Here is a 12,985-nt window from a genome sequence, read left to right as displayed (position 1 = left end):
GTGGCTCTCACTGTGAGTCACGTAAGGACTTTCTGGCAAAGAGGAAAACCTGTCATAGGAGGCAGACGCCTGCTGCACAAGAACCGGGCAGGCCATGAGGCAGGGCGGCGGTAGCAGGGCCCTCTCACTCTCCTTCCCCTGCTGCTCATTTTCCTGTACCTGCATTGAGAAAAATCTTGGGGCCTCCTCTCACTGGCAGGATGAGAGGGCAAAGGTGTGAAGAATCCTGGCTGCTGGTGCTTCAATGAGCAAGTTCTTTTCCTGCACCCACAGCTTAGTGTCCCCATCTGTGAAGCAGGCCTTATAGAAATGCAGTCAGGGGCCAGTGACAGCAGAATCGGGGGCTTGGGCTGTCCTCTTGGAGGACACAGAGCATGACGATCCTGCAGGAATGAACAGATGCTTGACAACGTACCTTCATAATCTTCTTGGAGTTCTTTGGCTGAGTCTCTCCCACATACTTGTACAGTTTCCGGTATTCAATATTTTTTAAAATCTCTCGTGCTGCATTCAAATTAGGATCAGTAGAATATAAGATCTCCAGAAAGATGTTATCTGTCAATTGGATGAAATACTAATTACGGTCAACGAAAACACCACAAGATTCAAAGACATTTCTTGTTGTACTTCTGAAACGATTCCAAGAAGCATTTTACAGATGGAGGCATGTTACAGCTTTAGAGATGTGAAATTCAAACAAGCAAACCAACTGACATGAGAGACCCTGCTGAATTAGGTCAACTTCAGGGTCGTTCACTGGACAAATGGGGATAGGCAGAGACATGACAAGACTGCCCTGAAGCCTGTGACTGCTGAGGTGGGTGGCGAGTCCACAGAAGTGTGCTGATCTACAAAGTGTTTCAAGCTTAGAATACAATGGCCTTGGGGCTGCTACCTGCAATGCCAGCACTCCTTGGGAGGGCCTGTTTCCAAGCCAGGTCTGTGCTAATGTACATGAGAAGGCAGTGGAATGTGGCTCCAGAGGTTGGGCCCCTGCCACTCATGGGGGAGACCCAGATGGCTCAGTCTTGGCTGTTACAGGCCTTTAGGTAGTAAACTTGCAGATTGAAGATATCAACCTTGCTTCCTCTAATCCTGCTTTTCAAATAAATAAAATCTATATATATTTTTAAAGGATCATTAATAATTTATATCTAGGATATGCTTTCTTATAGTCCAGTGTTGGATAGGAGTGGGAGGTGAGGCAGATGATGCAAAGAAGATTAAAAATAGTTTGTCAGGGTCACCTTGTTAGTACAAGGCAGACATGAAGCTCAAATCCCCAAATGTATAATTATTGACAAAACCAAAGCACACTCGTGTGTTTGGAAAGTGGCTCATTGGCAAACCAGAGATGGGTCACTCGTAACTGGAGAGGAGCTCTCACGTCACCCCGTAGCCCTCACCTGTGAGCTTGGTGAAGGCCTCCATGTCATCGATGGCCGTGGAAATGCGGTACATCTTCCCATTAGCACCTGGAATCTTTATGTAAGGGTCGGCCTTGAGGAGAGCATCTGTGATCCTGAAGTTTATTGTGGAAACATTCAGGCTTAGACACTGGCGATATTCATTTTAGGTCTTACTTAAGGAAATGCAGTTATGAGGTGAGACATTTTAAAGGCACCTGCTTTTTCATCACATTCTTAATCATAAATATGCCTGCCAATCTGTGATCTTGGGTGCTTCCTGGGTGCCAGGAACCTGTCAGGACTTCAAATACGTGATCTGTCTAATCGTGCCAGCTAACCATCAGGTGGGTATAATTGGCCCTGATTTTGCAAGTGATTTTCATTTAACCAAATTAAGAGGCAGCAGTGCCAGGTTTTCAACCTAGATCTCTGACTGCCTGCCTGAACTAATTGGATGAATGGGAGAACCCATTTGGATGACTTTGCTCATAATGGATGGGTAAAAACCATCAAAGAAGGCAACTCTCTTCTTCAACCCAAACATAAAAATGGACAGGAAGGGCTTTTATTCAAGCGACTTAGAGCTATTCTAGAGACACCACAACAATGTTACTTGTACCCTGTTTTTGGTGACTCCTCACCCGGTCCCCAAGTCACCTCTAGATTTGGTTGTAGTTTTCTATACGGTTCTGAGTAGATCAGGAAAAAGACGTGACATTTCACAAGTCTCAGAGCAGCAGTTCTTCTCGCCCCACATCCCGTGAACCCGCAGACGGAGGTGGTACCCAGAAACCACACTCCTGCCCTCAGCCACCCCCTAGTCTGTTTTCTTCTTCCTTCTCAAACCAAGTTTACTTTACGCCAGATTCTGTTTGAGGAAACTCTTTTAACTTCCGCATCTAAATTCTCCTGACCATCAATTCCACCCAGGTCTGCCGGCTACTTGAGGGAGACGTTATGCATGTCATAAGGAAATAACCCGATTGTCTTACATGGTGTCGATGATGTTGCCAACCTTGTGTTGATAAGCCCTGCGATGCAGAGAGTTGCGAGTGTGGAACATGTCATAGAGATTTCCAACCTCCTGCAGGAAAACATGCAATTCATGGAGGGCAGGAAGCAGCGGGCCAAGGAGGAGCAGTGGGCAGAGGCCATGTGTTACAGCTATTTCCTCTAGACCTCAGAGCTCACGAAGCAGAGAGGGAGGCAGGGTCGTCAAGCTACTTGTTGGCAGAAAACTCTCACTCTTCCGTCATCTAAAGTCACTTGTGTGTTCTAACTCTATGACAGTTCTGTCTTAGGTCTCTTAAACACATTTTAAAAAGATTTATTATTTAATTTTCCTGGAAAGGCAGAATCACAAAGAGAGGGAGAAACAAAGATCTTTCACCAGCTGGTTCACTTCCAAATGGCTGCAAAGACCAGAGCTGGACCAATTCAAAGCCAGGATCCAGGAGCCTCATCCAAGTCTCGCATACAGGTGCAGGGTCCCAAGGCTTTGGGCCATTCTCTACTGCTTTTCCAGGCCATGAGCAGGGAGCCAGATAGGACACGAACCAGGCCTTGCAGGTACAGGATTAGCCTGCTGAGCCATCATCCCAGCCCCAAGTACATTTTTTTTTAACAAAGTTATTTTTATTAACTTTGAAGATAGAGACAGAAATCATCCATAGGCAGGCTCAGTCCTCAGATGTTTGTGACAGCTGGAGCTGAGCTAGGTCCAAGTTAGGAGCGTGGAACTTACTCAAAGAGTCTGCCACATGGGAGGAGGAGACCCAAGTTCTTGGGCCCTCACCTGCTCCCTCCCAGGGTTTGTGTTAGCAGGGAGCTAGAATGGGGTTGGAACTTGAACCAAGGCACTCTAAGAGTTGTGGTCTCTTTAGCAGCTGTGCCAAGAGCCTACCCCAAGCATTTCTTTAATACTGCCACTAACTTGAGCAAACTGCCACTCTTCTTGTGCTCTTTATTTCACATGACACTACTATGCCCCTCTTCCAGTGACTGGACGCTCTTCTAGAAGGGGCCCTTTATCTAATGGGAACACTCACACAGCGATTAGGGAGACAAACTCTGGGAATGAACCCTCAGGGCTAAGACTCTTGCTCTGTCCTGTCTCTGCCTCATTCATTTTCCAAACAAATTTTCTCATGCAGTTCTGGGAACTGTATTCATTCTTTAAAGGCCCACAAAATAGTGGCGCACCAAATAAAATCCACCATCATCAACGCTGCAGGTGTCGGGCCAGGAACTGCACTCTCACTTGCTTCCCTGGCCATACTTACCTTGTTTCTAGTACAAATCTGCTTATTATTCTTTACTTCTAAGACGCGGGCAAACAACATATAGCGCTTGTAATCAAAGTTGTTCTGGATTCCCAGATGATGGCAGTCCCTAGAGATGCCAAAGCAGAGAGAGAGAGAGAGATGGCATTTTCTGGGGAGAACTGCACCTGACACACCAAACACTAAATTTACTTAAGAGTTTCAATGGACTTTTATGAAGTGCTCAGTGCATACCTGGCAAAGTAGTCCCACTTGTCCACGTCGATGCCATTTCTTTTATTCGCCACGATCTCATAAAGAAAGCTTTTTTCTTTGGGACGCCCTTTATAGGGCCACTGGAAGACAAAACCGAACTTTCAGGACAGGTATCAAATCTATTCACAAGGAGAACAATGATATTAACCTGCAAATAAGAAACAGCTGGCTGCAAGTAAGAGCCCGTTCCTTCTACTTGAGTCCTAAACAAACACAACAAGAAGAAACACTAAATAGGACAGCCTGGGGTTCAGGGTGATATCCCTAAAGGCTAGTCCTCCACCTCCAAGCACCAGCATCCCGTATGGGTGCCAGTTCATGTCCTGGCTGCTCATGGCCTGGGGAAGCAGTGGAGGCTTGTCCGAACCCTTGGGATCCTGAACCAATATGGGAGACCTGGAGGGGGCTCCTGGGTTTGGATTAGCTCAGCGCCGGCCTTTGTGGCCATTTGGACAGAGAAGTAGCAGACAGAAGATCTTTTTTCCTGTATCTCCTTCTCTCAGTAAGTCTGCCTTTAATAAATCTTTCAAAAAAATTAATGGAATAACAAGATGTGCACTTTCACAATTTCAAACACAGTTATTTCAGATTTCTATTTAACGTACTGCAAATATGTTCACTTAAAATTTGGAGGGCAAGGGCCCGGCGGCGTGGCCTAGCCCCGGGATCCCATATGGGCGCCGGTTCTGATCCCGGCAGCTCCACTTCCCATCCAGCTCCCTGCTTGTGGCCTGGGAAAGAGGTTGAGGACGGCCCAATGCATTGGGACCCTGCACCCGCGTGGGAGACCCGGAAGAGGTTCCTGGTTCCCGGCTTCGGATCGGCGCGCATCGGCACGTTACGGCTCACTTGGGGGGTGAATCATCGGACGGAAGATCTTCCTCTCTCTCTGTCTCTCCTCCTCTGTGTATATCTGGCTGTAATAAAATGAATAAATCTTTAAATATATATATATATATATAAAAAATTTGGAGGGCAACACCTACAGCACTCAGTTAAGAGGCAGAATAACACTGACTTTGCATGAAGCAGTCGACATATCTAACTTGCACTGGATTGTTGAGTCGCTCAGTCACAGTCACATGGGGAGCTCTCAAAGCAGGCCTGCCACAGTTGTGTGCAACTCACCGACGACTCTTCGAGAGAGGACTTTGGCAACCCTAAAATGAGTTCCTTGATAAAGCAGATATCTTCTTCAGGGACAAGACCATAGTGTTTCATGACAGCTTTGAGTCCGTTAGAATTCACCAGATGCTCGAACATGTTGATTGAGCCCTGTTCATGCTAAGGAAATCAGCACAACATGGCCTGTTAGAGACCCTAGACAATCAGGAGTGCAGATTCTCAGACTCATTCTTGATACCTGGTAAATCTGAGATTAAGTTCTATTTTCTACTGCATGTTAATTATCTAGTTTCCAACTCTAAGACTGTAGATATTCTTCAAAATCTCAAATTTGTCAGTATTATCTACCAACTTTTCACCAGCAATGTTCATTATTTTATTTCAAAGTGTAATCTTTATAAAATAAGCTAAAGTACCTGGAAGAATTTTACAATGCCATCCAGGCACAATCTCATTTTAATAAAGATCACCATACAGTTTAATTCTATTTTTTCCATCACCCTGCAAACAGGTGAAGTTATAAGACATCTCGCAGTGTCCTCTAGTGGTTAATTAGGTAAGTGCAAGCAGACCAGGAAATGTAATAATCTGAGCTCTACAGGTCAAACATGATAAATCTCTAACTGGCCTTAATTTGCTCATCAGTCTTTATTCATTAATAATCAATGTTAAATAGCAAACAAATCCCTTGAAAGGTCTTCTCTTATCAAGTCTTCCTAAAAATGATTCAAGCTAAAAAAAAAATCTGAATGGCAGTATAAATATTTTAGTTAAATCAACATACATGTTAATTACAGAGAAAAAATAGCAGCTTTTCAATAAAGCAAGTGGCAGACACTGCATTAAAAGGGATCAAAGTTAACAGCCCCAGGAACGTCTCATATGAATTCCATGTAAGATCATATCACTTCTGTGACATTCTGACCTTAAGGAAACCTCAGAAAAACAACTCAGGGACCACTTTCCACTGTAGAGCTCAGAGGACCTTAAAAGGATGAAGCAGTTCTGAATACAAAGACTGAAGGATTGTTGCAGACCAAATGGTCACTGAACACAGGCGAACCTTTGCTGGTCGGGTGAACCCTGAACCCAGGTGGGTAACTGGTGAGATCTGAAAGTTCATAAAGCAAAAAAAATCAGGGGCCGGTGTTGGGGTGCAGGGATCAGGCCTCCACTGACTGCCAGCAACCCATGTGAGCTCTGCTGCTCCAGTTCCCTACCGCGTGGGAGGCCAGGTGGAGTTCCAGGCTCCAGGCTTTGGTCTAGCCCAGTCCTGGACGTTGGTAACGTGAACAAATGAACGGAAGATCTCTCTCTCACTGACTGTCTCTTATGGCTCTGCCTTTCACAGAAAAAAAAAAAAATTAAAACAGAATACTGTCTATCTTTCAAAAAAAAAAAATGTTGGAGCTTTTATTATGGGTTACAGAAGAAAGGATCAACAATTCAATAAACAATGACCAAACACAAGTGAAAAATTAAAGATTCATAGTAGAAATTGATATTCACATGTACAAAAATAAATGCCACATGATTAAAGGACCAAAATGTAAAAGGCAAATGTGATTATAGCAAAAAGACTTCAAGAGGCTGGACAGATCCTCTGAGCTCCCATCCCACTCAGGAAAATTGCCATAAACCCAGGTGCCCCCAGGAGGTTCCGGAGAAGGAGCAAAAGAGAGCAGGGATTAAAGGAGAGCAAAGAAGAGAAAGGCCACTTTACCAGGACAGGTCTTCAGGCTGCAAGGAAGTGTCCATTTGCTTGGGTCAACTGACCAAGAGGACTTTGTGAAAATGTAACACTTAGGCCCAGCGCAGTAGCCTAGTGGTACTGGTTACAGTCCTTGCCTTGCGTGCACCGCAGTGCAGGCACCAACATCCTGTAAGTGCCGGTGCATATCTCAGTTGCTCCACTTTCCATCCAGCTCCCAACTTATAGCCTGGGAAAGCAGGGAAGATGACCCAAAGCCTTGGGACCCTGCTCCCACATGGGAGACCTGGAAGAGGCTCCTGGCTTCTGACTTTGGATAAGCTCAGATACGGCTGATGCGGCCACTCGGGCAGTGCATATCAGTGCACAGAAAATCTTTTTGTCCTTCTCTATGTATATCTGCCTTTCCAACAAAAATAAATTTAAGGGCCCGGCGCAATAGCATAGTGGCTAAAATCCTCGCCTTGCACACCCAGGATCCCATATGGGCGCCGGTTCTAATCCCGGCGGCCCTGCTTCCCATCTAGCTCCCTGCTTGTGGCTTGGGAAAGCAGTTGAGGACGGCCCAAAGCCTTAGGACCCTGTACCCACTTGGGAGACCAAGAAGAGCTCCAGGCTCCTGGTTTTGGATTGGCTAAGCGCCAGCTGTTGTGGTCACTCGGGGAGTGAACCATTGGATGGAAGATCGTCCTTTCTGCCTCCCCTCCTTTACATATATCTGCCTTTCAATTAAAATAAATAAATCTTAATAAATAAATTTTTAAAAGGGGTGGGGCCTAGTGTGGTAGCCCAGCACTAAAATCCTCGCCTTACACATACCGGGATGCCATATGGGCACCAGTCCTAATCCCGGCAGCCCTACTTCCCATTTGGCTCCCTGCTTGTGGCCTGGGAAAGCAGTTAAGAATAGCCAAAAGGGGCCTGGCGGCGTGGCCTAGCGGCTAAAGTCCTCGCCTTGAACGCCCCGGGATCCCATATGGCCAGTTCTAATCCCGGCAGCTCCACTTCCCATCCAGCTCCCTGCTTGTGGCCTGGGAAAGCAGTTGAGGACGGCCCAAGGTTTTGGGACCCTGCACCCATGTGGGAGACCCGGAAGAGGTTCCTGGTTCCCGGCTTCGAATCGGCACAGCACCGGCCCGTTGCGGCTCACTTGGGGGGTGAACCATCGGACGGAAGATCTTCCTCTCTGTCTCTCCTCCTCTCTGTATATCTGACTTTGTAACAAAATGAATAAATCTAAAAAAAAAAAAAAAAAAAAAAAAGAATGGCCCAAAGGAGCCTGGCGTGGTGGCCTACAGGCTAAAGTCCTCGCCTTGAGTGCACCAGGATCCTATGTGGACACCAGTTCTGGTTCTGGCAGCCCCGCTTCCCATCCAGCTCCCTGCTTGTGGCCTGGGAGAGCAGTCTGGGATGGCCCAGAGCATTGGGACCCTGTGCCCGGGTACCCTGAGACCCGGAAGAAATTCTTGGCTCCTGGCTTCAGATTGGCACAGTTCCAGTTGTTACGATCACTTGAGTAATGGGTCATCGGATAGAGGATCTTCCTTTCTGTATATCTGACTTCCCAAGAAAAATGACTAAATCTTCAAAAAAAAAAAAAAAGAATGGCCCCAAAGACTTGGGACCCTGCACCTGCATGGGAGACCTGGAAGAAGCTCTGGGCTCCTGACTTCAGATTGGCTCAGCCCCGGCTGTTGCAACCTCTTAGGGTGTCAATCATCGGACAGATCTTCTTCTCTATTTCTCCTCCTCTCTGTATATTTGATTTTTCAATTAAATAAATAAACAAACAAATAAAATCTTTTTAAAAAGAGAAAAAGAAAATGTAAGACTACTAGTTTTCAAAAGCAATCAAGAAAACACAATTATGAAGCTGGACATGGGAAAAATGCATAATACATGAATTCTGTGTGTGTGCATAATCTACAAATCCATAATAATGTTTTGGGACCCTGTACCTGTGGGAGAGACCCGGAAGAAGCTCCTGGCTCCCGGCTTCAGATCGGCTCAGCTTCAGCCATTAAGGTTAATTGGGGAGTGAACCAGTGGACAAAAGATCTTCCTCTCTATCTCCTCCTCTCTGTATATCTGACTTTGCAATAGAAATAACTAATAAAATCTTAAACGAAATTTTTTTTTCAAAAGAAGGGGTGATAACAATTCCTTACTTTTGTACTGTGAGGATCTGATAAAAACATACATACATCCTTCCCACACACATATGCACATATGTATGTACACACGCACACATACATGATGGCAACTGCAAAACTGACAGGAATGTAAATTATAACACATCAATGAACTCAAGCAGAATGTGGCTACATGACAGACTACGGTCTTTCTTTTTATTGAGTGTACACATACCGTCCAGTTCTTCTCTTTGCGAGCCAGGGGAATAAACCTTCCATCAAACATATGGGAAAACGGTCCATGACCTTAAAAACAAGAGTAGCCTTACAAAAACAGTTGTTTTTTTTTTTTTCAAAATTACTAGAAACTGAATAATTAAGAGTTTAAGTTGCATATCAACAAAAATGAATTAAACACATCACAAAAAGAGACAAAAATCCTTCCTATTTTCAAAAACAAGAGAACAAAAAAGAACCAAATAGCAAAGTAATCTCTCCATAGAGGGTAGAGCTTACGTAAATCTGTAACAGAAGAGTTTCATATAGTTAAAAGGAATTCCGTGGGCATTCTTCCCTCCACAAGCAACTCAAATTTTACTTCCTTAATCTACATCTAAAATCAATAGGTGGGCCCAACGCAGTAACCCAGCAGCTGAAGTCCTCGCCTTGAAAGTGGCAGGATTTCATATGGCGCCAGTTCTAATTCCGGGCGGCCCTGCTTCCCATCCAGCTCCCTGCTTGTGGCCTGGGAAAGCAGTCGAGGACAGCCCAAAGCCTTGGGATCCTGCACCCACGTGGGAGACCAGAAGAGCTCCTGGCTCCTGGCTTCGGATTGGCTCAGCTCCAGCCATTGCTGCTGCTTGGGGAGTGAACATCAGATGGAAGATCTTCCTCTCTGTCTCTCCTCCTTTCTGTATATCGGCCTTTCTAATAAAAATAAATAAATCTTAAAAAAAAAAATTTTCTGAAAAGGCGAGTTTCCAGGCAGGACAGTCTGGATATCCAAGCCCACTCCCGCCAAGCTTCAGACTCTAAGGCTGCCAAAGTTTTCTAGCAATTCTCTCTCAAAATACCAGAAATCCTGGGCAGGCATCTGGCATACTGGCTGAGGGGTACCACTTAGGACACCACTGACCCATATCAGAGTGTCTGGGTTCAAGTTCCAACTCTACCCCAGTCCAGCTTCCTGCTACAGGGTCACACGGGCAGCATCAGGTGATGCCTTAAAGAATACGGTCTTGGGTTCAGCAGCGTGGCCTAGTGGCTAAGGTCCTCGCCTTGATCCCATATGGCCGCTGGTTCTAATCCCGGCAGCTCTACTTTCTCTCTATCTCTCCTCCTCTCAGTACATCTGACTTTGTAATAAAAAAAAAAAAAAAAAAAGAAAAAAAAAGAATAGGGTCTCTGCCACCCTAGGGAGATCCAGGCTTTCTCTAGCTCCTGGCTTTGGCCTGGCCCAGGTCTGGGTTTTTCTGCATTTGGGGAATGAACCCACAAACAGAAGACCTGTTTCTCTTTACTGGGCTGTGACTCACTGGTTTTCAAATACTGGCATTTAAAAGAAATTAGGGGGCTGGCGCTGTGGCCCAGTGGGTTTAGCTGCTACCTGAGATGCCAGCAACCCATATGAGTACCTCTAGGAGCCCTGGCTGATCTAGTTCCAATAAAGCTTCTTGCTCATGTGCCTGGAGTACAACTTTAGTGCTTGGGCCCCTTTACCCCCATGGAAGACCCAGAGGAAGCTTATAGCTTCAGTTCTGGCTTTAGCCCAGTCCAGCCCAGCCTTGGCTGTGGCAACCATTTAGGGACTGAACCAGCAAAGAAAAGATTTCTCTCTCTGTAACTTTCTTTCAAACAAACAACTCTTCACAACAAAAATTTTTTAGAAAGAAGAAAAATCAGGGATGGCACTGTAGTGTAGCAGGGTAGTTTGCTGTCCGCAATGCCAGCATCCCATAGGGACAGTGACTTATGTCCTGACAGCTCCAATTCAGCTCTCTTTTCATGTGCATGAGAAAGCAGAAGATGACCCAAGCAGCTGGGCCCCTGCCACCCATATGGAGGAGCTCCTGGCTCCTGCTTTGAGCATGGGCTAACCCTGGCTGTTGCAGTCATTTGGGAAAGTGAATCTGTGAATGGAAGATATCTCTCTGGCTCTCCCACTGCATCTGATTGTAACCTGTAACTCTGTCTTTGAAAACCAATAAATAAATAAATCTTAAACAAAAGAATTCATTAAGATTGCCATCTCAGGAGTGGTACTGTCCACGCTGACACTTTCAGAGGGCCATAGAAAGTGTTAGACTGTCCCGTTATGCATCTGGCTGTAACATGGACACCTGCTTGCCCTGGCTTTGGGGCATTCCCAAATTTGAGTATCACTGAACAAGGCTAAACTAAAAGGAAAAGGGGCTAAAAAATGTGCTTGATTAAAGAGATGCAGGAAGTTCTTTTTCTCTTCTTTTATCAAAGGAACAGCATGTTGTTCTTAGATTTAAGGGACCCAAAGTCTAGGATAAGAAAAGAAGTTCTCTACATCTGTTCCACATGGATTTCACTAGAATGTTTGTCACGGGAATCCCATCACCTAATGACAAGAAAATAAACTAGCAATGCTTGGTGCTTACAGGGCATCCTAGAAGAGGCAAAGGCATGTGTAAATGAATAGAACAAAGTTTCCAGATTTGTTACTTTGATTCTCAAATCTCAGAGGGTTAACATAAGTCATAACACAGCAACTTTGACCCCTAATACAGCTTACCAAGATCATGGCAAAGCCCTGCAATCTGAACACAGAGCATGTCTCGCTTCGTTATGTGCAGTTCGGGCTGTTTTTCACTTAGTGCACGAACTAGACATCCTGCTAGATATCCTACCCTGTAAAGAAAAATCACCAAAAAAAACAAAAAAGTCACTCTTCTCTTCAGGAGCTACGTGATGTTTCTCATCTGCAGAACTTCAATGCACATTCTCCAACACACTTTTTTTTTAAAAACATTTATTTATTTTTATTGGAAAGTCAGATATACAGAGAAGAGGAGAGACAGGAAGATCTGCTGTCCGATGATTCACTCCCTAAACCAGGAGCCTGGAGGTTCTTCCGGGACTGCCAAGCGGGTGCAGGGTCCCAAATCTTCAGGTCGTCCTCAACTGCTTTCCCAAGCCACAAGCAGGGAGCTGGATGGGAAGCAGGGCTGCCGGGATCAGAACCGGCGCCCATATGGGATCCTGGGTGTGCAAGGCGAGGACTTTAATCACCATGCTATCGCGCCGGGCCCATTCTCCAACATTCTAACACCCCTCGAGGAACACCTACAGAATAGTCTATTCAGAGCTAGGCACAAGGGGCTGGCACTGTGGCTCAGCAGCTTCAATCACCACCTGGGACAGCTACATCCCACATAAGTGCCAGTTCAAATCCCACCTGCTCCACTTCTAATCCAACTCCTTGCTAATATGCCTAGCAAGGCAGAAAAAGATGGCCCAACTGATTGGGCTCCTGCCACCCGTGTGTCAATCAGCGGCCTGTGCAGGAAGGCAGGGCACTATTCAACAATGGTTCAACTTGAGGCTACTAGACCTTGGCTCCTTGTGCCAGCTATCTGCAGTCCAACCACAGTAGCATGTGTCAGAACTTCCTTCTTTCGTTAAGGCTAGATGATACTTTGTTTTATGCATAGACAATATTTTGTTCATCCATTCATGAAGTGATGGACAGTAGGGCTATTTCCACCTCATAACTATGGTGAACAATGCTGCTATGAGCAACGGTATACTTCCAGTTCTTCTGCATATATGCTTTGAAGCAGAATCGCTGGTTCACATGGTAAAGTCTACTTTTCTCTCAGTCCAGCTCTTCCACATGGTTGGCAGGGACCCAACTACCTGAACCATCATATTCTGCCTTCTACAGTATGCATTTCAATATGGGATTTGGATGTCCCAGGCAACATCTTGTTTTTAAAGATTTATTTATTCTTTATTGCTAAGTCAGATATACAAAGAGGAGAGACAGAGGGGAAGATCTTCCATCCAATGATTCACTCCCCAAGTAGCCTCAATGGCCAGTGC

General features: G+C 45.5%; 1 protein-coding gene across 1 annotated transcript in view; it reads right to left on the bottom strand.

Moving 5' to 3' along the window:
* SAMHD1 (SAM and HD domain containing deoxynucleoside triphosphate triphosphohydrolase 1) overlaps nt 1-12,985 on the bottom strand; it is a 32,928-nt gene that overhangs the window by 5,916 nt on the left and 14,027 nt on the right. The window contains exons 5-12 of the mRNA XM_058679927.1: nt 11,676-11,791; nt 9,150-9,220; nt 5,075-5,230; nt 3,926-4,026; nt 3,692-3,800; nt 2,402-2,493; nt 1,407-1,522; nt 416-555 (exon numbers count right to left, since the gene is read on the bottom strand). Coding sequence (XP_058535910.1) covers nt 416-555; nt 1,407-1,522; nt 2,402-2,493; nt 3,692-3,800; nt 3,926-4,026; nt 5,075-5,230; nt 9,150-9,220; nt 11,676-11,791 — 901 coding nt within the window. The remainder of the gene's footprint in view (nt 1-415; nt 556-1,406; nt 1,523-2,401; nt 2,494-3,691; nt 3,801-3,925; nt 4,027-5,074; nt 5,231-9,149; nt 9,221-11,675; nt 11,792-12,985) is intronic.

Source organism: Ochotona princeps, chromosome 22 (genome assembly GCF_030435755.1).
Source record: "Ochotona princeps isolate mOchPri1 chromosome 22, mOchPri1.hap1, whole genome shotgun sequence".
Lineage (NCBI taxonomy): Eukaryota > Metazoa > Chordata > Mammalia > Lagomorpha > Ochotonidae > Ochotona > Ochotona princeps.
This window is presented reverse-complemented; position numbering and strand designations above follow the sequence as displayed.